Source organism: Onychostoma macrolepis, chromosome 15, assembly GCF_012432095.1.
Source record: "Onychostoma macrolepis isolate SWU-2019 chromosome 15, ASM1243209v1, whole genome shotgun sequence".
In the NCBI taxonomy this organism is placed as follows: domain Eukaryota; kingdom Metazoa; phylum Chordata; class Actinopteri; order Cypriniformes; family Cyprinidae; genus Onychostoma; species Onychostoma macrolepis.
In genome coordinates this window covers 12,151,461-12,176,965 of record NC_081169.1, presented here as the reverse complement: position 1 = coordinate 12,176,965, position 25,505 = coordinate 12,151,461, and the positions used below count along the sequence as shown (strand labels likewise).

Below are 25,505 nucleotides of genomic sequence, written 5' to 3'. Positions count from 1 at the left end.
TGCTGTTGAGTAAATCTGTCATTTCGGATCCAATTTTCTCATTGAATCAGCTGATTTTGTGGCATTATGGGGCTTAATGAAGAAAAATCATCGTCTTGAGACTGTCAGTGAACTCTATTTTTGTGCCCTTGTGTATAAGCGGTGTATCGGATCGCGTCGTGGGTTGTGTTTTGTGTTGTGCCGCTGTGACTCAGAGCGTCGCGCTAATCAAATTTTTCATCCGTTTCATTGCCACATGCTGCGCGTATCCTCAAATGCCACACAGTTAATGACATAATGCAAATAAATGTGCTGAAGAAGTTTCGAAATGCGAAAGTCGTTTAGTCCTCCGCTTACAGGGAATGTGATGAAAATATTGAACTCTGTGTAAGGGGAGTATTTTGGTTAAAAGTGGCACTCGAAATTATGAGTCTGAAGAGGCCTCTTCATGTGGATGGGCTGGATATTTTAGGTGAATATTTAGGTTTATCTCATGAAACGGAGCAAAGGCATTAGAGGAAAAGCTCTTAAACCCATATCAAACATTGGCTTTTCATCTTGACAAAGGCAGGAGGGCAAAAAGATCAAGCCTTTTTATTGTTAATAACGTGATCAGTGTTAATGGTTTTTAAGGTGTTTTGGTTGTTGATTCCCCAAGCACACCCACTTAGTGTTATAATTTTTTATATTAGATTTTTAAAAAAGTAGTAAGTATTTTTAATATTCTTTTATTTGTTTTACTCTGACATGCTTCCAAGCATACTCTTATTTATTAGACTTTTTAAAAGTTTTTTTGTTTCTTTAAATAAATAATAGATTTAAAACAAATATATTTCTTTTACTCAGAGATGTCTTGGTTCTTCAAGCATATCCACACTTATTTTATTTATTTATTTTTTTAAATATTATGTTTGTATGTTTTATTAAATATTATTATTAAAAAAAAAAAAAAAAAATATATATATATATATATATATAAAATATAATTTTTAAAATAATATTTTACTCAGACTTTGCTTTGAATATGAATGGATCACAATGGCCTGAGTTAAAGTAATTTTTTTCCTTCATTTATTTTTAGTTATTTATTCTTTCTTTTTCTTTTTCTAGTAGGTTTTTTTTCCATTTAATTGTTTTCATTAAAAATGGGTCACAATGGCCAGATTATTATTATAATTCATTCATTCATTTTATTTTTTCTATTTAGTAAATAATAATGTTCAGGTTAACAAGCATACACACAGGATAGAATTGAATCACAATGGCCTGATTTGTAAGGTTAACATTTTAGTTAGCTAGTTTTCATTATTTTCTAAACTTTTAAAAACACAATTCTGATTCTCAACTGAATAAATTATAGAGATAGTAAAAACTGTTATCATTTACTCTCCCTCAAGTTTTTCCAAACCTATATGAGTTTCTTTCTTCTGATGAACACAAAAAAATATATTTTTAAGAATGCTGGGAAACAAACAGTTGCCAGTAGCCAAAACAAACTACTATGAAAGTCAATTAATAACTGTTTGGATTCTTTTTTTCAATGGAAGAAACTTAGTTAAGGTTTTCAACAACTTCAGAGTGAGTAACTGATGAGAGCATTTTCATTTTTGGGCTTCAAACTAAAAACTGTCTGGAAAAAAAACTGCTAGTGGGCTAGTTGTTCAGACAACCCACTTACTAGTTGAGTTTGAAAATGTAGTTTTTTACACATGTACAAATTGAGATTTATACAACATCTAAAAGCTGAATAAATAAGCTTTCCATTGATGTATGGTTTGTTAGGATCGGACAGTATTTGGCTGAGATACAACCATTTAAAAATATGGAATCTGAGGGCGCAAAAAAAAAATATATATTGAGAAAATCGCCTTTAAAGTTGTCCAAATGAAGTTATTAATGCATATTACTAACCAGAAATTAAGTTTTGATATATTTACAGTAGGAAATTTACAAAATATCTTCATGGAACATGATCTTTACTTAATGTCCTAATGATTTTTGGCATAAAAGAAAAATCAATGATTTTGACCCATACATTGTATTTTTGGCTATTGCTACAAATATACCCCAGCGACTTAAGACTGGTTTTGTGGTCCAGGGTCACATATTAGGATTTGGCTCTACCTGTGGTGAAATGAAGAGATATGGTGCCACATTCAACGTTGTCTCAGCTCCTGTTGCTATTTGTGGCAGGGGACGGAAGTAAGGCCACATTGCCTGGCATTTGTGCCCTTTCATGTGATGTGAGAGCTGTTGAAAGGGTCACAGGATGCTAATTTGCGGGCAGTGGGTGTGCAGGTGTTATTCTCGGGGGAATGAGACTGCGGTCCAGGGTGTGTTATGATGTGATGGTTACATGCTGACAGGACCTGTCCTCTCTCATTCTCTCTGTACAGACACCACACCAACCCGGTGGGCACCGAGTGGCGCTGGAAAATGGACCCAGCTGAGAAGATCATTCAAGAGGCTGTGGAGAACCACAGGAACATGATTCGCCAGTTTAGAGGTAAGGACTCCCAGAGCGTCGCTGTCTGGTACCTTCAGCTGACCTCTTCTGCTGTGAATTTTAGGGTCTGTTTTTATTTTGATGTATAAGTGAAATAAAAGTATGCTTCAGAATTCTTCTTTTGCCACAAACTTCACTTATAGCAGAATATTCACACATGCTGTTAATAGGCCTTTACACTATAATTGTACAGAAATAACTTGTTTTGTTTGTCTGGTGGGATATAAATATAGCCAAATATATTTAAATATCTTTTCCTCAGAGGCACAAATCCAGTTGGAAGCTATTCAAACATTGTGTGACATAACACTATGTTGACGTCTCCACGCTCTGAACACCCTCCCGCTTTCAGAGATTGTCCAACAGACACTGGGGTATATTTAGCTGTCACTACAGTTTGCAGAAGGCAGTAACAGGACAGGCTCTAAGTGCAGTTCGACTGGGTCTAATTTATTTATTTGCACCCTGTCACTTTCTTCACCATCTGCTGCATCAGATCAGTAGTGGATCCATCAGCTTTCAGCAGCATTAAGGGGATGAGGTTTGTTGCTGGATCAGTTTGACAGGCCGAGATCAGATGGGAAGGGCATCTCACTGAGGCTTCTTTTGTAAAGCATCATTTGAGAGTTTTATTTGGTTGTTTTGCCTCACAGGTGCTACAGAGTTATGCAGATTGTTCTCATTACACCATACAGATGTACTGAGGGGACATAATTTTATTTTATTCATTTTATTTTTTGTTTGGTTTTTAACTTTTTTTAAAAGTTATAGCTTTTTTTCTGGTCAGTGAAGAGAGTATGATTGGTAAAGAAAATGTTTCTTTAGCCCTATTTGGATGAAATTAGTTTTCCCTTCTGGATAATTGGTGTTTCATAGATCTTCTCTGAATCAAATGTGTCTGTGTTTTTTCTCAAACAACCTCTGAAAAATGATTAGATAATAACAACTCTGGCATCCTCTGAAAGATCTAATTCCATATGAATAGGAATATCTGTGATTGCAGCATTGTATTTTTTTTATTATTTATTTTGACTGTCAGCTACCATAACTGAAGTTAAATTTCCTATTGCATTGCCTTGTGCATCTTCATCATTAATTTAAACATTTTGCAAACTTTCTGGGTGATATAACAGTTGATGGTTAATTCTGAAATCTGATGTAAAAAGAAAATCAAAAGTTTACTCTTTTTCTTTCATGAAGTTTGAGTTTTGTGGTTGTGTGCTGGGCTCTGGGCTGTTAACTGAAAGCTTTTCGATTCAATCCCATGATATTAAGGCAATATTTCACCCATAAATGAAAATTGTGTCATTAATTACTCACCCTCGAACACGAATTAAGGTATTTCTGATGAAACCTTGAAAGCTTTCTGACTCTGCATAGACAGCAACGCAACTGACATGTTCAAGGTCCAAAAAGGTAGTAAGGATATCGTCAAAATAGTCCATGTGACATCAGTGGTTTAACCGTAATTTTATGAAGCTACAAGAATATTTTTTTTGCACAACGAAAACAAAAATAATTTATTAAAAGATTATTCTCCTCCGCGTCATTCTCCACTGTTTTATACTATTTTAACAATGTCCTTTCTGGGCTTGAACATAGTAGTTACGTTGCTGTCTATGGGAGGCTCAGAAAGCTCTCGGAATTCATCAAAAAAATTGAATTTGTTTTCTGAAGATGAACAAAGTTCTTACGGGTTTGGAACGACATGAGGGTGAGTAATTAATGACAAAATTTTCATTTTTAGGTGAACTCCCTTTTAATCAAATGCTCAACTGAGTGTGGACTATAGGCAGGATTGTATGCCATGCAGAATTGAAAATAAAATTCAAATTTCACTTCAGTTCCTGAACTGTTAACAAAATTCTGAATTGTTCAGGTAGGTAGAATAAAAATATAAGAAAATCATATGATGTAAGTGTAGTTTTAAATTGCAATAATACAGAACATCCTGTGACCAATTTGATTTAAATTCAAGCTCATAAATTGATAGTGAGCCAATTCCCAAACCCTGACTGACCGTAAGTCTCTTTGGATAAAAGCATCAGTGCAATGACAAATTAGTAAATTAAAAAGTGAAGTGAATCATGCTGCTTTTATCAAGTCAAATGTTACTGCCACGGGAAATTATCTCTGTTTTGATGACAAATTCTTTGTGATTTATGTAAGTCATGGCAGAAAATGATGTCTTGCACTCTTAGGACTATTTTTGCAATGGCATACCAATATTGTGTCATAAAACAATCTAATGCCAGCAAATTTCCTTTTCCCTCCAAAATGTGCCCGTTGGGACGTAACGCATTCCTGTCTCTCATTCCTCATCTCAGCAATCAGGTGACGTCAACTCATAATGGGTTGTGATTTCACTGCCAGATCCAAAGTTCAAGTACTTTAGTGGACATCTGGATCAGACTTTCTAGGGATTGTGGGGGCACACCAGATGGGTTTTCATGAACCTTAAGATGGGAACTGACTCCTTTTGTGCTTTTTCTTAGCGTCTGAAGCGACTCCCTTAACATCACTGGTTTTGTTTTACCGCACTGCCTTCATACTTCAGAATATGGGGTGATTTGGAGACTTTTTGATGTGTTTTTTTTTTCTCCGCCTGCAGTAGTCTGAAAAATTCATCAGAGATGTCTAGCGTAGATGGCTACTAAACAGATCTGCAGCTAAGAAAGGGAGTTTTCTGATGATATCTGCTGGGAATGTTATTAGGTGGGGTGGCACAGTCCCAAAGTCAGTTTGATTCGATTTTATCATTCGCAAATTAAGGTTTCTGCTGTTCAAGACATCTGTCTTTGATCATCTGTTTTCAGTACAGATGTCAAACTTTAGTATTTTCTAAAATGAACATTACTCAAGGTCTATTGTTCTGGTTCAATTCTTTTTCAGAAATCCAATAATGTTCCTGTCAAGTTTTTTTTCTTCAAGTTTCGAGAAATGGACAGGGAATGTTTTTCTAAAGCAGTACATATCTTTTGGTCCAAAGATTAGCACTTTTGGTGCATCTGAGCCAGAGAAATCGAGGCTACTGATGGAGACCTTTGTAGGTTTTGTTCCAGTGTCTGAGCTAGTGCCAGATGTGTGTGTGTGTTGCACCACCTCCGCATCGTCGTCTTGGTCTCACCATCCTCTCTGGCTTGGTGGTGCAGTTGACATTTAGCAGTGACATCACAGCTCCATGTAGCAGAAGTAAGGCATGATGACCCAGGGCTGAGTAAACAAGTGAACACAGAGCGGATGAAAGGCCAGGAAACATGCTGTGTAGAGGGTACAGAGCACAAAAATGGAGCCAGACTCCAGAGGGAGCAAAATGTAGAGTGGCTATTAGAAACTGCACTAGTGTTAGTTCTTTGACAGATTAAATAGTTACATTTTCATTATTATTGTCAGTCTGATTAGAATCCAGTTTAATCACTTTTCTTTTTTTTTTTTTGTCAAGATTGCTAACTCGCAGGAAACCAATTTCGAGTTTGCCGGCGGTACCCTATTTTTCCAAAGTTGTCTCTTTGGTCTTAGACTTTAAATGGGCTGATTATAGATTAAAACAAGTTAAAAAGTTTCTCTGAGTTTAATTTGCTGAGACAGCTTTAAGATATTTGTTGATTGGTTGATTTCACTCAGTGTGCTTTAAAAACCATTGCCGCTTCATCATCCCAACTTTGGGTGAATTTCCCAAAAGAATTCTTAAACACAAGTTCTTTTGTTACCAATATAGTTCAACGATTTGGTGTTTCTTGAAAAAAAATAGTCACAAAAAAACATGTTTTTCAATCAGTATCTGTTATTTCATATTTATATGAAAATATAGTGATATGCTTTTTACCATTGACAAATAAGAACCTGGTATTGAATCAGACATCTCAAAATAAAAGAGAAAAATGGAGACCAAAAATGGCAAAATAGTCCTCACATGCCATGTTTATAATTTATATAAATAATCTCACATTATTTAGTTCTTGAACCAAGAAGTTATTATTCCACCACCTGCGTGATGTAATTAACAATAATTCTATATTGTTGAACCAACGTGGTTCGAACAAATGATTTTACAGTTTCTGGGAACATTTGTGACTGGCTAGGTAATTTTGTAGTGTGCTAGTAAAGAGGTAAGTTAAGTACAGCCCTATTTCCGCAATGTGGAAAACGTGGATGGAATGGCAGAATATGGTCGTAAAAATGGAAATTACTGTATAATGCGAAATGTCACGCAATTTTGGATGAATTAATCTATAAATCTAAGTAAGTGAGTATGCTTAAATCAAAACGCGATACGGACTAGTGAATATTAAGCTGCAAAAAAAAATTACAAATGAAAAATTAATCCTGCATGTTCTGCGTGTCTCTGTGTGAATGAAATAAATATAAAATAAAAAAGTTTGTTTTAACTTGAAGAAATTGTGACATAAATATATTACTGAATGTAAGCATGGTACTACTACTACTACTACTAAAATTATGGTAACACTTTACAATAAGGTGTCATTTATTAACATTAGTTAATGCATTAACTAACGAACAAACAATGAACAATGCATTTATTACACTATTTATTAATCTTTGTTAATGTTAGTTAATGAAAATACAGTTGTTCATTGTTTGTTCATGTTAGTTCACAGTGCATTAACTAATGTTAACAAAGACAACTTGTGATTTTAATAATGCATTAGTAAATGCTGAAATTAACATTAACTAAGATTAATAAATGCTGTAGAAGTATTGTTCATTCCTAGTTCATGTTTACTAATGTTGTTAACTAATATTAACTAATGAACCTTATTGTAAAGTCTTACCAAAATTATTAAAACATTTATTTTCAAGGAATATTTACCAGAAAAATAATTTACCAAAAACCAAAACTAGAACAATGTAAACGCACAAGCAAACGCACATAGTACTTCTGGAAAAGCATAAATGAAATAATAATGAATTATTTTTTGTTAAACTTTTAATACATTGTTAAATTATGTAAGGTTCATGATTTAAATTAATTAGACATGCTTTTTGATTAATTTAACCATTAAAACAGAGTTTAGAAAAAATTAAAATGGAAAAAATGGAATATGGAATAAATAAAACGGAATAAGGGCCCTAGTTATGTTGTTATTTTGGATTCGCACCACATCTTGACATTGGCTCAACCAATGGCTTGAGTTGGGGGTGGGATTATCTGCTTGTATGGCCAATGACAGATTTGAAAAACTTGTCTTTGCAATTCTGCTTGTTGTCCTAGTTGCGAAGAAACTACCCACTTTAGCTTTAACAAATGGCCAAATGGCCAAATGACCACTAACCACTTTTTAACCATTTGGTGTGTTTTCACATAACAGGTGTTCCAGGAGTGCGTCCCGAGCGCTTTGAAGAGGGCCTCGCTGTGAAGCACTGTGCTCTGTCTCTGGTGGGCGAACCTATCATGTATCCTGAGATCAACTCCTTCCTTCGACTCCTTCACCAGCAGAAAATATCCAGCTTCCTCGTCACAAACGCCCAGTTCCCTGAGGAGATCAGGTGGGATTTAAAACCTTTAGGTAATGGAATTGTCCAGCTTGGGGACTAAATGCTGAATTGGCTACTGAAAAACACTTGTCGTCATCCACTAATGGGCAATTCCATGCAAAAGTTATCCTTAAGTTAACATGAAAAAAAAGTTTTTACCAAAAGAATAAAACCCTGTTTAACTTATGCATTTAGGTCTGTATTTTACAGCATCAATGTGCTTTAATAGAAATTCGAAGGAAATTGCTATGTTTATCCACCACATTGAGGGGTGCACCTAAAGTAAAATTACATTTTCATCCGACTGTATTTCATGTTTTCAAATGAGAGATCAAAGACTGCCCATATTATAATTTGTCGACAGAAAGCATTTTGTAGAAAGATGGAGGCCTGTCTGAAAAATGAATAAACTCACTTTGTCTAAACAGCGATGATTTTTGGATTTATAAGGACTAGATTTATCAGGTCAGGACACTTCAGCGCGGTGTCACGTCCATAACGTTTTAAAGATTACGTTTATTTCATATAGTAATTATTAATGCAATTAACTTGAAACTTTCTGTGCAAAGCCAACTTATGTCCATTCTAATTATGACCAACAGCTTATCTCCATTCTTTGCTCTTATCAACCAATAATGCGTTACGGACGTGGCCGTTACGGAAACTTCATATTAAATCTACACATGCCAGCACACATGTTTACCACGTTGCTGATAACTGATAGCCTATACCAGGGGTGGCGAACTCCGTTCCTGGAGAGCCGAGTTCAGCTCCAACCCTAATAAAAATGCACCTGCCTGTAGCTTTCTAGTCATCGTTCAGACCTTGATTAGCTTGTTCAGGTGTGTTTGATTAGGGTTGAAGCTCTCCAGGACCGACGTTCGCCACCCCGGCCTATACTGTGTAGGTCTAGGCTACTGCTGTGATCTGTTTCAGGCTTTCCGTATCATAACATCTTAGAAATGAAATCATTCTAATAACATTTTAGAAACTGTATTCTCAACAAGAACATCGTGGTGATCTGCATTTGCTGTGCTGGTCAGAAATGCACAGGCGGACTGAAGGACAAATCGTCAAAACTATTTAAAATGTCATATAATGTTCATTGCAGTGGCGTAGCGTCTGGGTATGCAGGTGCATATGGGCCCTATATATCTTTGCGACACTGACTCAGAAAACACTAGTTTATTAACAAATAATTCAAATATCCCCCCACTATTTTTTTGTTTTTGTTTTTTGGGCCACTGTGCCAAAATTGTGTTTGCATTCAGTAGCTACAAATAGCCTACAGTGGCATTTTAGTACAATGAAAAATAACTAAATAAAAAAGATCAACGTCATAATTAAAGTCAAAAGTACGATAATATTGCGTGAAGTTAATGTGAAAATTCCACCTATATACATAAAAAAAAAAAAAAAATCTGTGACATCCAATCTGTCATTATTCACATTTAACATGAAAAACAGCAATAAACGCAAGAGATGCGTTAGCTTAACTTGTTTTGTATCTTAATTGTTTAATGGATAAGTGAGTCGTTAAAACAAGTTTATGACTGTGACATCTGTTTAATCTTGGTCAACAACAACTAATGATCAACAAATTGGAGCAGCATCAGCCCGTTAGATCATTTTAAATCGTCAAGTAACTTTCAATTTACAGGTTATAACTGCATCTGTTTGCGTTTAGTTGAATAATGGCTTAATTGAACGACTACCAGTTAACTAGAAAAATCTTTAGTGGGGGGCAGCCCTATTAAATACCCTCTAGACGTCTCTGTTAAAGTTTTTAGAGAATTTTCTGCTTTCGCAATGGTCACGTCTGTAACGGAGAGATGTCATGTCTGTAACACTGATTTTTCATCTGAAACACAAAAACGAAAATTTTAACAAAATTAATCATTTGTGTTTTGTGAATATTGTTGATTCTGGTTTGTGCATTGTAAATTGCAGAATTTCTAGAAAATATGTTGTCGCCCAAAAACTCTGATATTTTTCTGTCACGTCCGTTATGCATGTGTATTTCCCGAATCTAAAATATAAAACACGTTTATAGATAGATATTTTTGTGATGTCTGGGGTTTAAAAAAATATAAAGAGATCGTTCATTATCTTGGTAATGAATACATTCTGTGAGAATTTATATTTCAGGTTTTAACTGCGAATGTCACGTCCGTAACGATGGAATTGCCCAAATGTTAATATTGTGGGCACACATTCCCATCAGTGTCTATTATGATTTAACTTTTGTTATGTATCTTGTCATGTATCATTCAGTGATTCTGATCTAGTGCCTACAGCTGAAGCCTGTTTTTGCATGCGTTTGTACTCTGTGTATCTGCAGTAGTTCTAGCAACTGAACATCCTCCAGTTTGAAGTTTTCCCTCAGTCTTTGAAGTCCCACTCGGGCTGTAACTGGACTGATAAGCCATAATCAGGCTCTGAATTGCAAATCACAGCTTCTTCGACTCTCAGCTCCTCCAATTCCACCAGATTGTGCTAAATTCATGAGTTTTCAGGAGCAGCCAAAAAGCTTTTAGCTATCTCTCTCTTTCTGCTCCCCAGCTTAATGCAAAATACATCCTCACCTCATTCTCCAGACTGCTGCACGCCGAATGCTCTCACAGATCAGGCAGGTTATCTGAGGGTGAGGGGACGTCACCTCAGCTGCTCGAATATCATGCTGGCAGTGTGCTGAGGAAGAGAGAAACACTTGTCAATCATTGTTGTTTATCTCGTAGCTGCAAGCTTCGTCACGCTTCTCTGGTGAAGCAGGCCTTTTCTGTGTGATAAACAAACCAACAGAGGCAAAAAAATATATTCACTGAGGGTCCCAGCAATGAGCCTTCCCTGCTTTCTTATATGCTGTTATAATGAGATCCTGGACCTGCTGCTTTACTCATATCAGTATGCTAATGCTTTATTGCGTTCTTTTCAGAAGGAAAAAATTAAATGGCACACTGGCACAACCTCACACTAACAACTCAAAATAACCAATGATGCTGATACTTTTTCATTGTTATTGATTGGCTTATATATTTAAAGAGCTTGTTTTTTAGTATATTATTTAAATAGCATTTTCTTTTTTAGTTTTATTTATGTGCATTAATTTTAAAGGTCCCATGACATGCTGCTTTTTGGATGTTTTTATATAGGCCTAAGTGGTCCCTAATACTGTATCTGAAGTCTGTTTCCTGAAATTCAGCCTTGGTGCAGAATTTCAGCCACTATGAGCCAGTCCCACAATGAGCTTTCCTTAGGACGTGCCGTTCCTGTGTCTGTAGCTTTAAGGACGAGAGAGGTGGGGCAAGGTGGAGGGTGGGGGTGTGGCCTTAACCAGCTTGCGCTACCATGCGCTAATGTTGACAGTGGATGTATCGCAAAGGCTCATAGACACGCAGTCATTCAAGCTTTTCAGTTTGACCCAGAATCTGATCCGGATGGAGAAGCACCGGATGAAGAAGCTGCAACGAAGGAACTAAAACATCCAAACACTGAGCAACTGTCATGCTTCGCTCGTTTGCAAGCCATGATGTCTCTCGAGGAAAAAAAAATATTGCCCTTGCCTCACACGGTAGTAGCTCATTTTCTCATGGGCGGGCAAAGCAGAGAAAGGGGAGGTAACCTTTCCCCGTATGACGACATAAAGGGAAGATTCCAGATTGGGCCATCTGAGCTTTCATTTTCTCAAAGGCGAAGCAGGATACCCAGGGCTTGGTTTACACCGATCGCCATTTCTAGCCACTGGGGGACCATAGGCAGGCTAGGGGAACTCTTATTAATGTTAAAAAACCTCATAAAGTGAAATTTTCATGCCATGGGACCTTTAACATAATGTAGACAGAAAGTAATATGCAGGGCAAAAGAGCACTTCTATTTTCAGCAAAGTAATAAAAAAAAAAAAAACATCTGCAGTTCTAAAACATTCACTCTTAGATTCTAGAGCAGAATTCTGCAAAATTATTTACAGTATTTTTCGTCAAAAAAAAAAAAAAAAAAAAAATATATATATATATATATATATATATATATATATATATATATATATATATATATATTTATTATTATTTTTTTTGCCTTAGCACTTTTCTCTAATTTAAGGACTCTTCACAATGCATGATGCTGAACAACTGTAAATCATGTAACAAAAAGATGCTAGTTGCTAGGTAAGAATAAAAAATTACAACAAAATAGGACAAACTGATTACAGAAGACAAAAGCATAAACATTTTAATAATCCCGAAGTAAACTTATGAGTTTTAATTAGGTTTTAAGGTGTGAAGGACCCGAGGAGGGCAGTCTGAACCTGGGAAATGTTAATAAATTGGCAGAGCAAGAAAGAAGTTGAAACGAGTAATCAAGATATTGTGATGCAAGGAGGTGGAGAAAAGACATTTGACAAGATTAATGTGTGACTTTAAGCTGAGGATGAAGTCAAAAACCAGTCTAATGGATGATGGCTTTAATAAAACATCTAAACACAGATTGGAGTGAGATAAAACAACTTTGGTTTTGTCAGGATTGAGTTTTGGAAAGTTAGCCATGGACACTTTTAACATCATGGATACAAGTATATTTGAAGAGGAAATCCTGTCCAGGCCTATCAGCAGATACAGATTTGCATTTCATTGGCGTAGCAATGGTATTTGAGTGCATGCCATCAAATTATTTATGTAAAATAAAAAAAGGAAAGGGTCCAGAACAGAGCCCTGGGGGACACCATGAGCAATGGGAGCAGGACTTGATTTGGTTCAGTAGAAATTAATGCCTTTCATTAAGTTGGCTTGAGAAAGCCAACTTACTGAAATGCTATTTAAACTTCTTATTATTCTTCTGAGACTAAAATTTACAACTCTAACTCCTCCTAGAGCTTTAACTCTACAGACTCCAAACTCAGCCCACATCTTCAGACTGATCTCGCCGGGTGTGCTATATCTTTTCTAACTGATCAGACTTATGGTTTTCATAAAAATGAAGATTAAAAATCATAAAAATCCCATAGATTTACATTGACGGAATGTTCAGATGAGCCAAGACTATTCAAACTCCAACTGTCAAAATTCAAACTTAAACTCCCAGAATTCTTTGAGACTCAATCAAGCACTTGCTAATCATGCTAGAAACATGTTAGCAACATGCTAGTCACTTGCTAATCATGCTAGTAGCATGCTAATCATGATAGAAACATGTTATCAACATGCTAGTCACTTGCTAATCATGCTAGAACATGGTAATCATGCTAGAAACATGCTAGTGGCATGCTGATCATGCTAGCAACATGCTAATAACTTGCTAATCATGCTAGCGACATGTTATTCACTTGTTAATCATTCTAGAAACATGATAGCAACATGCTAGTAACTTGCTAATCATGCTGGAAACATGTTAGTAACTAGCTAATAATGCTAACAACATGCTAGTAACACCCTAGCAACCACCCCGGGTACCACAGCTATCACATAGCAGCCACCACAGGTACCCTAGCAACCGCATAGCAACACCTTAGCAACCAGCCCGGGTACCTTAGCAACCGCATAGCAACACCCTAGCAACCACTCCGGGTACCCTAGCAACCGCTAGCAACACCCTAGCAACCACCCCAAGTACCCTAGCAACCGCATAGCAACTACCCCGGGTACCTTAGCAACCGCTTAGCAACACCCTAGCAACCACCCCAAGTACCCTAGCAACCACATAGCAACACCTTAGCAACCACACTCAGTACCTTAGCAACCACATAGCAACACCCTAGCAACCACCAGAGTTAGCCTAGCAACCATCATAGCAACCACTCTGAGGTCCTTAGAATCTATCTATCTATCTAATCTATCTATCTATAATCTGACTCTATCTATCTATCTATCTATCTATGTATCAAACTTTAAGCTTTTAAAACTACTTTAAACTTCAAACTATTTCAGACTGAAATCCATCAAACTTAAACTTCTTAAACTTTATTAAAACTTTTAAAACTTTTCTAACTTTCTGGTCCGGCTTTCTCAAGCCAACTTAAAGTTTGTCTTTACAAACTTTTTTATCTAGTCAATGTTGGTTATTAACCAGAGGAGAAGCAGTATCAGTGATGCTAAATGCTAATATCTGGAAAATATTGTGGCAGACTGTCAAAAGCCTTGCTGAGATCTAGGAGTACAAAAATAGCTAAGAATCAGAACACAAGAGGTGGTTATCATCTGCCTGCTGAGATTTTTATGAATGAATTTAAATCCAGTCTATTCAAGATGTTTTTAATATGACTCCAATGTTTGAAGGAAACACTGGGTCAGCATGTCAGCTGGTCTGTTTTGAAAAACAGTGGCAGTATCGACTTGTCTAACTTGCCCATAGGGAAACCACAAAGAAGATTCTGCCCGTCACTTATCACTCAGATACCTTGTCTTACTGCATAGTGGCCGGCAATGTTACTCTGTATACACTGACATCCCCTAATTAGAAATGCCATGTCTTTATGAAAATGATGATGGGCTGATACAGGTACTGTAGGCAGAGCTCAGTTCCAGAGTTGTACTGAACGATTTAGTTTTATTTGGCTAATGCAGCTCTGGCAGTTGTTGTCAATAGTCTGAACATACACATTTCCTACTCCTGGCTTAACTCCTGTTTTCATCTCTCAAACTCAATCACTCAGTTGCCTGCTGTTTTATTGTGTTTTACTCATGCACAGCGACAAAGAATACAATAAAATAGAGCCTCTTGCTCTGGCTAGCCAAAAATGGTTTCGATCCTGATGCTTAACTGCACTCCAATATTCTTCAGTTTTGTTAATATGTTAAAAAGCATGACTTTCTTTATACAATGCTAATTTGATTCTCCCTCCAACTCTTTTTCTCTGTCTATAGGAGTCTTGTGCCTGTTACACAACTTTACGTCAGCGTTGATGCCAGCACCAAGGACAGTCTGAAGAAAATTGACCGTCCCCTCTTCAAAGACTTCTGGCAGCGCTTCATGGACAGTCTCAGAGCACTGGGTGAAAAGGTAGGTCCACTGTGCCTTAATCCAGAATATGAAATCTATGAAATATGAAATTCTGGTCTTAGTGGTGGGACTGTTGTTATAGACATATAAGGCTGCTTTTGCAATATTAGTCTGACAGAAACTGAGTCCATTTTTAGGACCAACTGTTGTCAACAGTCACCCATGTTGACCTTTGCTTAGCAAGAAACCCAAACAGAATTGTAATTATCAAGAGTACAAGACCCTGAGTAACTCTGTATGTTGCTTGTGATCTTTAAATAGTGGATTCTAATGAATCAGCTTGAACTTCAACACCATTGCTCTTAAAGGATTAGTTCTCTTCTAGAATAAAAGTTTCCTCATAATTTAGTTTAATCATAAACATTGTGTCTTTGCACAGGCCATGAAATGAAGACAGAAGAGACTGTGGTACACAATTGCTAAAGTCAACATTTATTAAGTGTTTTTCTAGGTTAATAGTTCTGTTGTGTGTTACTGCGTGTAAAATTCAATTGTTGCTGGCCTTAAAAATGATTGTTTGAAAGCTGTTCTTCTCGCTTCTCTTCACTCATTATTTTGCCTGTAATTCATATGAGGCCTATACAAAATACTCTGGAAATCTCTGCTATCGATTATGCTAATTCCAAACATCATGACTGCAAAGTTTCAGTATTGATTTCATCTTAACCCAAATCCGGTGATTTATCAGAGTAATAATGTGCGTCGGCCTGTAACAATGTCATTTTTTAACGTCAAAAGAATGTGTTAAATAACTGCATTTTTGAGCTGAAGTTCTGTTAAAAATGCTAGCTTGATGAAGTGGATGCGTAGGTGCTGTCCATCAACGGCTCTTACTCTGGGTTCAGCATGCTGAGATGACAAAAGCAGTTTGTTACCGGGGGCCTTGGCATTACTGCTTAATGATTTTAAGTGCCATCATTCAGAGATGATTCACTGTGCCTGTGTGCTAAACTTGTGTAATGACTTCCCTGCATTTGCCATTGAACAGACCGCTCATTCTATGTGTGTGTGTGTGTCTGTACATATGTGCATATGTGAGTCATAAAAAGGAAGACACAAGAACAAAAAGTGCTCTTCTGTTTTCTAATGAGTTGAGATCACCTGCAGTGTCGTTTTCTAGCTGAAGAGAGCAACTCGACACTGATGGCACTGTAGGCAGCAGGATTGTGAGGCATTCAGGATAGTGCTTTTATCCAAAGCGACTTGCGAATGAAAGAAGCAATAAAGTTTTATTTTGAAGATAAACTTCTTATGTCATTCAAACTGGCCATTCCTGTTTCAGTGGGCGATTTGTGACCAGAATAAGCTGCAGTGTTACCAGACTTTATGCTGATGGTGAAAGTCAAAAGCGAGAATTTCATGTGGCTGACACCTGCTGTGCCTCCATCACTTGAACTTCACCTGTCTAGACAGACACTGATTCCTTACGCAGTTTGTCTACAATTTTTTTGTACTAATTGTGCCGTGGATTATTCATTATTCTCGCATTTGAAAGATTTAATTACGAGGCATTTGTTTCTGATTTCTATTTGTCAGAGATAAATAAGATGCAAGTATAAATACAAAACCATTAATGGCTGTTTTATTCCCAACATTCATCACCATAACAGTTCTATTCCATTTTTTCCTTTTCCCCTGCAACTACAACATTACTTTCTCATTAATTTTGCTGTTAGTGCACATTCTGCTTAATTGGTTCTCAGATATTGGCCAACAATCTGTATGTATTATACACTGTTTAGTGTTTACATTAATTTAGTTGTTTTTTTTTAAATGTAATTTCTGTTCACTATACAAAACTGAAACCCGTTCTTGATAAACTAGCTTTAGGAACTTAATATAGGAGCTTTTAAATATCTCTTACTTTTATTAGCAGTTACCTTGAAAGTGCACTGCCTGAGATATATGTTCTCCTGTGTGACTTCATGACCTTGAAAAGGAGCTTTGCCATAAAACCAGTTGTAGGAAATTTTGTGACACTTTCACAAAATGGGCAGTAATCCATTTATACACCACTGGGTGTTGAATTTAAATGAGAGGTTGTTCAGTGCAAGTCTACAAACATCCAATGTCTATGAACAAGCTGTTGAATTACAACAATATTGCAACAAAAGAAACAGTATCCCCATATTGTTTGGTGTTGATAGGATTTTTATTTCAAAATCAACCATCTGTCAACTAACTATAAATTATCTGTTTTAATGTTGTCTTGTGCGATAACATATAAATACACACACACATGTGTATATATATATATATATATATATATATATATATATATATATATGTATATGTGTATATAAAAATTCCAATGGATTCTTGATTCTTGTCTATTGGACATGTTATGTAGATCACAGATGACATTTTCTCCATTACATAAATAAACTGCGAATAGTGTGTAATAGCAGGTGGCATCTTCACAGTTGTTGTTTTTTTTTTTTTTTTTTTTTTATGAAAAAAGACCTTATGTTTCTCCAAGTTGGGAGAATAAACCATTGCTTTAGTGCAAGTGTGTCAAAGTGCTTTATTAGAGACTATGCACCTAAATTATTGCACATGGGAATTGTTTCAGCTCTCAGAAACCCACATACAGAGGTGTAAGGCAGCAGTGTTTGCCAAGGATTCAGATAGAGGCTAATTTACTTGCTGTGGTACTGAATGGGACCCCTGAATGATGGGAGTCAATAAAACCAGCTTTATGGGCTCATTAGTGTCCAGATATGTTAAGACACAATTTTATTGTGAATATATTGGACTGAAGATTTTACTTTTTTGTTTGGAATAACATACCAAATGTAAGACTTTGAACATTTATTAAAAAAATAAATGGAGTTAAGTTTGATTTCATATTGATTTGAAACAAACCTTAAAAACAGTCTTTTTGGTTGAGTCCTCTTCTATATTCAGCAGGAGATGTTTGGGTAGGCGTTGGCTTGATTGGGCTCATTAAAAAAATCATAAAATAATTTTTTATAAAGTAAAGTTAGTGTTTCTGGATCAATTTTGCTTGAGAACAGTAACTAAAATCTGACTTCAGCTGCTATTCTGTGTTTAGTCGTGGCCACATCAACACTGAAATGCAAACGAGTTCTGTATTTAAATATTTAAGTCTGTGTTTAAGAATGAAGAAAATCCATTGGAATTCATCTCAAGTATTCTATGTCTCTACAAATCGGAGACTGAGGTTTCTGTGTGCCCTTGCATGGTTGAGTGGTATAGGGTTTAGTTAAGTGCACACAGACAGAACCCATCCCTCCATACTAAAGTGTATCCTTGGGATCTCTAGCTCTCAGGCTCGATAAGTGCTGTTCATGTTGAAATGCATTGCTCAGCACTCTTGTTTTTTAGGGAAATTGTACAAATACGGCACATAACCAATGACAAGACATGCTAGAATTATATGGTACCTTTTCAGGATAACTAATAATTTCCTATCGGATGTGATCTGTGCGGAAACATTTGACAATTCTGGTCTGTGTTTTGATTGACAGGTTTTATTTTTATTTTTTCAGGAGCGAGTTGTTTGTGTGCAAACGGTCCTGCTCTTTTAAGACCTTTTGCAAAGCTGAAAATACCATGCACAGTGGTGAACAGAGGGCAGACAGAAAAGTTGCAGTGCGTTTTATAACTTTGTGCTGCCATTTCCTAGCATTTCCATCCTGCTCCCGCTGACTTCAGAAGGTTGAAAATAAATTCTCTGCTCTGGCTTCCAAGACACAGGAACTTTATTTCTTATAGATCCTAGTTTAATAAAGTGCAGCAATTTCAAATTTGTAACTAGATTACTTTTTTGAAGAAAAAGAAGAAAATACCATGGTGTTCTGGATTGTTACCACAGCGTTTCTGTACAGTGGCTAAGGTATTTTGAGTGGTTTTAGATGTTTCCATCCAAGTTGCAAATTTAATTTTTGCAGAATATTGAAAAAACAAATGCTACTTTGCTTAGTAGTCCAAATCTGAGTGAATTGAGTCACATCATTACATGTTGAGGCAAAATAACATGTAGGGGTGGGTGATATACTGGCGATATCACTGCTCTTGGCTAAATCACTTTTGTAACCTTTAATAACAAGAAATTTAATTTACACAGTGAAAACTATGCAGTGTTTTTCATTAATTTATACAATATATGTAGCATTTCTTATTTATTGTAGTTTTTTGTCCTATTGCTAATTAGTTTTTCCCCCTTTTTTTAGGCTTGTATTAGTTTTTCTGTGATATTTACAGTAGTGACAATAATTATGAAAATTCTAGATCATATCATATCATAAACACCTTATTAAAAGCAAAAATAACTATATCGTGATATATATCGTTATCGTGATATAAAATTACTCATATTGTAATATAAGATTTTGGTCATATATCGCCCACCCCTAATAGCATGGCTTTTTTTTTGCATATAAAAATTTGACTATCATTGTATATAGTCATTTTAATTTAACATTCTCTGCGTTCACGTGAGAGTGGCGTTCCAGTGGATGACATAGCACAAGCTCTGGCGAGAAGTGATGAATGCGGAAGTACAGAGGAGAGACTGATAATAATAATAATAATTTTTATTTATATAGTGCCTTTCCAGGGCTCAAGGACGCTAAACAAAACACCGGTCATGAACTAGATGTACAAAATGAGGATTTGTAATGCAAAATGTTGGACGATTTCCAAGCCAAGAGGGAGAGTGGTTTTCCTTTGCTGTAAACAAAACTTGGTTCCCGTGAGACTAGCATATTTTATTTTTAGGGGTGCAACGATAAATCTATTTGTGGACCCATTCTGCGATTTTTCCGAATATTTCGTGATTTTCTCTGGAATCGATTCTGAGCTTAGTTTTTAACAGCAGATGGCACTGCGTGCTTTAGAAACAGCCGTACTCATCATTCATAAAGTTCTTGCGAAGGTTGAAGCGTGAAGAGTGTTCACAGTGGGCTGTTTACATACATTAATCTCGCGTCATAAAAGCTGAGGTGCAAGTACATTTAGCCACTTATATTACTCAGCCGAACGCACAAGCGCTCTTCTTCGTTAGCGTTTGAGTGTGCTTTTAAAAACTAGCCTAGAGCGGCATCTGCTGTTAAAAACTAAGCTCAGAATCGATTCCTAAGAATCGTGGTGCATTCAGAAAATCGCAGCATCGATCCATGATTTGATTTATTGTCGCACCCCTACACTTTTATGATGGATGGATGCATGCACTTTTTTGGTCTTCAAAATCTCTACCACCATTCACTGCCATTATAAAACTTGGAAGAACCAGGACAATTTTTTTATTTAACTCTCATTATATTCGTCTGAAAGAAGAAAGTGATATATTAATTGGATGGCTTGAGGGTGAGTAACTACCCCTGTAAACTATCCCTTTAAATGGAAGAGATGGCTTTAATGGCTTTCTGCATATTAGTATGTGCAATAATAACAGTGAGGCTTGCCTTATTGTGAAAGTGTAGAGTGAAGAAGTGCTGACACAGAACTTTGCAAGTTGGCATGCTACTGTTCTGGTCCAGCATGTGGCTGTCTGTTTTCACAGAGCCCTGCTGACCTGCTGCCTGATTCTGCCTCAGGTGTAGGGCGGATGAAGCTCTCTTGGCAGGTTTAAAACAGGCTGCTGCTCTAAATACCCTCACCTGCTGCCACATCACTCCAATTATCCGTCTCTCTCGTCCATCTCCTCCTCTCTGGTTCACGGGCACATACGTGAGCACACCTGTGAAGGCCAGATCCTCTCCAGCTGTTGCATTTTCTCATTGGCTTCCATCCCCTCGTCCTTCCCTGTCTTGCAAATCCACTAGTTAGCATGGATCAGGAACAGTGACTGCGCTGACGTCTGTAATTCGACAGAAACCAACCAACCGCGCGAAGACATTCGGCCTATAGGGACAGACATGGTTATTCTGAGCAATGTCAGACTGACATTCGGAGTGACAAGGTGCAATAACAGGAATGGGAGGCATGAGTGTCCATTATCACTCGCTGTGATTTGTGAGGGCTTCCTCCCCTCAGGGCATTGGCGCGTGAGGGTCTGTGAGTAATGATGTGGGCCAGAGCGCTCCCAACTCCGGGACCCCAGGGCAGACAGCGGAGGCTGAAGTTTGGAGAAGCCCTCTTATTAAAAAGTCTGGCTCCTTTTCTACATGTTCACCTGACTCTCTTGTCAGTGATATTAAGCACTGTCAGCAAGATATTACGTTGATGCAATAGCTGGAAATGAAACATCCCACTTTAAGCTCTGAATTATTTGTCAGTCATGGGGTGTGCTGTTTACTTCATGCCTTTAGTACATTACAAGTTTCGCTAGGCTGTCACCATCAGTAAATGTTGCGGATTTGTGTGATCAATTTTCATACAAACAATTACAATTTGTTTGTTTTATCACTTACCGTTTTAACTTATTCACTTATACATCTTAAGAGCTTCATTATTCTCATTATACTTTGACTTGTATAGCAGCAGGGGTAGATTTATTATTATTATTATTAATAATAATAATAATAATAATGTATTGTTATTATTAATTTTTTATTAAATTTGTCTGTCTAATATAATTTAAATAATGATCACTATATTAATAATAATAACACATTAAACATTAAATATTAAAATATAATTTAAAATGTACTTCTATTATTAAAAAATAACAGTAGTAATAATAATGTTAACAATATATATAAATACATAGGATTTAATAGTAATAATACAAATAATAATTGTAGTAATAATATTAATGTTTTATTTAAATATAAATATTTAATTGATTTTATATTAATAATAAGTTAAATATAAAACTTTACTTTTATTAGTAACAGAAACAGTAGTATTAGTAGTAACAGTAATGCCAATAATATAAATAAATAAATATATAATAATAATAATAATAAATTAAATTATTCAAATTTACTATTGTTAACAGGAACAGTAGTAGTAATATAGTAATAATAAAAAATTATAATTATAATAATTCCAATAATATACAAATTTTTATTACAATAATAATAATAATAATAATAATAATCATTATTATTATTATTATTATTATTTACAGATGTTTAAATAGTATTCTTTGGGGTTTATTCTTTATTTACTTCACATTCACACAATGTTTGTTTGGTACCCAGCTGAATATTGTTGTTTTGAATATTACTTGGGATATTATAGTAATACATTTCTGTGAATAATTCCTCCCTTTCATGTGTCATTTTACAGTGATTTGTGGTTAACAATGTTCTAATCAAATTAAGTGCTTGTTTGGGCAAAGATTTACGTAAAAAAAAAAGAAAAGACAAATTATTTAAGTTTTGTGTAATATGTCTCAAGAATGGCCTCTTGCTATTATTTAATCATCTCTTTTTTTTATATCGTCCACCCTGTGTTTTTGCAGATAATGCAGCCATGGAAAAAAAATATTGGCCACTGATTCTGTCAATGTAATTTCACAAGCAAATCCTCATCTCAGTCGTTTAAAATGAGTGAATGCTATTCCAAAGGGACAAAAAATGGCTTTGTAATATTTTTGTTCTGGAGTTGTTGATTGTACAGCTTCACTGAGAAATACATCAGATTATAGAAGTGGGTTCCCGATATCATTTCATATTCTCAAGCCCAGATGTGTTGGTTTAATTAAGTAGTAATTTGACAGCTCCTCCTTGTTTTTCCTCCTCTAGCAACAGCGTACGGTGTACAGACTGACCCTGGTGAAGGCCTGGAATGTGGATGAGCTGAAGGCCTACGCAGATCTCATCGCCCTTGGACAGCCAGATTTCATCGAGGTCAAGGTATGCCTCTCACCCGCCTAATTCAGGAATGAGCCTCTAATGAGGGTCTCTGAACCCTTTTGGGTTTAACAGGTGAAGCTTTATTAAGCTATTGCTGGAATGCCAAGAATTTCTAGCTAATCCTTTTTGCAGGAAAACAAGGTAATGACCAGAGTCATTAAATTCGTTCTCTGTCCTAATGCATTTACTGAGAGCCAATGATTCAAGATAGGATTGATTTGGAGCTCAGATAAGATGAACTTATAGCGGGAGCTACTAAATGAAATGCTGTAACTGAGGCCCTGTTCTACAACAATTTTGGTTTGAATGGTAAATTATTAATTGATATTAAACTTAAAAAATATCCCTTTGGAATATCTGTATCGAGTATCGTTCACAGTGTTTTTTTGCATTCTGTTATGAAATTTTGGTTACATAATGTGTATTTTCACTGAATTTAGAACAGTTTTTTTTAGACACTGATATAGAGTCGTATTAAAACGCAGTTCATATCAGTTTATTTTATGCTAGTTAAATGAATAGTTTATGAAATTAAATGAAAATGGTCATTTACTTACCTTTTTGTTGTTTCTGAACTTTTGTTTTCTGTAGAACACATAAGGAGAATTTTTGAAAAATGTGCAGGTCACTCTTTTCCATAAAATTACAAAAGCATCAGAAAAGCCATATGTCCATATGACTTGTGACTTGATAAAATCCATATGACTGGTGCATTAGATCCCAAGTGTTCTGCCATATGGCAGCTTTGCGTAATAAAAATGGGATCCATTTGATTCGTTAAAAAGATTTGACTCAGAAAAAGGTATTTTTGTATTAAAATCTATTTATTTATTTTTACAAATCAGTTATATTTTCTGTAATTATGATTTAAATTTCAGTCTGCTATTCAATATACACTAAAAATATTTTGTAAAAAGTTGTGGAATAAAAGAGTATGCAACTGAGATTCTTCAAATTTTCACATTTAATTTGTGATTTATTTGTGAAATTTACTATCAGTTTCTGAGTGAAACATTTCACCACCAAATTCTTGTAGTGCACAATTTGTATGGACCACTTTTATAAAACGTGTTTTTGTGTAATTTTTTTTTTATACTTCAGTCCCTATTCATTATTTCAAGAAAAAGAGTGACCAGCACTTTCTTCAAAATCTCTGTGCTCAATACAAAAAATATGGTCATAAAGTTCTTCTACAATATGAGGATAAACCAATGGTTACAGAATTATAATGTGAACTTTCTTCTTTAATTTTAATAAATGAAGAGCCATAAGTCATTACGTTCAGAATGCAGTTTACGTTTCATCCCATTCCGCTAATTATCCATGAAGATCAAGTCAGTCCTCTATGAAATGCCAAGACTGTAGCTCTTAAATAGTCAACTAGTGACTTTAATGGCTTTTTAATGAAATGCTAGTTTTTAATCAGCAAATAAGAGCCTCATTCTACTTAATCAACCTGTCTTCAAGATTAATGCAATTGACTAAACTGATTAAATCTTTCCTCATCTCAGCCTGCTTTTATTTGCCTTAACGCATCTGGTGTTTGTTGACCTGTGTAATTACACTGTCCTGGTTTAATTGTACTGATCTGAACTGATTCACTCGTGACCTGATGAATCACAGACCACCACGGCATGAAATCCTCTCGGATGAGGGAAACATATTGTTTTGTGGAGTCTCAAAGCCATTCTTCCTGTTCCTCCAGGTAGAAAAACAATCTTTCACATCTGTTAAATTACAATTTTGTTCATCCTTGTTTCTCCCCTTTTTCTCCTTTCAGCTGCAATTTGCATTAATTCTTCCATGTATTTCTTCCCTCCTGGACTCTTATCTTCACATTAGCAGCTTCTTTTCTAATGGAAGAATGGGGGGGTCTGCTGCATTGAGATTCGCAGAATTGCTCTTAATCTCATTACAAGTCAACAGCCAGTCATGTGACCTGCATGCACCTGCCCCATAGGGAACCCGCCTCAGCGCATTCACATTCAAAGCAGAGCCACACCAAAGTAAAGCCGACTTCAACTATGACATGCTGTTACCTAGCAACAATAATCGCCCACTTTGATAGGTCGCAGAAGGAGAGGATTTACGCCTTCTTCTGTGGGATAAAATAAAGGCCATGAAATAGTGTGAGGAAAATATTGCTGAGTTTACCCAAATAGAAGCAGGCTGTCTGAATCTCTGAGCCTGTGTTCACCTTTTAATGGTTCGTCAGCTCTGGGTTAACAGGGCGAATGTCAAATGAGATTTCTGCTTCCAGTTGTTTTTGACATTTGAGCTTCGTGGCTGTGGTGTGGTTTGATGCAAACTTGAACTGGTTGTTCACATACTAGGTCTGAGAGTGTTTACTTATTGTAGACAGCCCAATGCAAACAACATTTTGCTGGTTTAACAGCAAAATAGCTCAAAAATAAGGATGGTGCACTGATCTATAGCCATGGAAAGTGTTTTAATCATTTGTCCTATAAGATCAGTACTGTATATTACATGTACATTTATTTTTATGCTTTGCACACTTTAACATTTGCCTGCAAAAATGCATTTTTTATTATGTAAAATTGTCTGACTGGCTGACAGCTATAAATCATGAACAATGGAGCTGTAATGGATTCTAAATTACAGACCAATTTGTGATGTGTGTGGCATGATTTTTCAGAAAAATTGTTTGACATTTAAAGTTACAAAAGTTTTTAAATGTTATTTTAAATAACTTTCTATTCATTTGATCAAAATTATCCACAAAAATATTAAGCAACGCACCAGTG

At 35.9% G+C, this 25,505-nt stretch overlaps 1 protein-coding gene across 1 annotated transcript in view; it reads left to right on the top strand.

Moving 5' to 3' along the window:
- Positions 1–25,505, top strand: part of tyw1 (tRNA-yW synthesizing protein 1 homolog (S. cerevisiae)) — a 73,726-nt gene that overhangs the window by 27,944 nt on the left and 20,277 nt on the right. The window contains exons 11-14 of the mRNA XM_058744340.1: positions 2,376–2,485; positions 7,816–7,993; positions 14,836–14,971; positions 22,630–22,740. Coding sequence (XP_058600323.1) covers positions 2,376–2,485; positions 7,816–7,993; positions 14,836–14,971; positions 22,630–22,740 — 535 coding nt within the window. The remainder of the gene's footprint in view (positions 1–2,375; positions 2,486–7,815; positions 7,994–14,835; positions 14,972–22,629; positions 22,741–25,505) is intronic.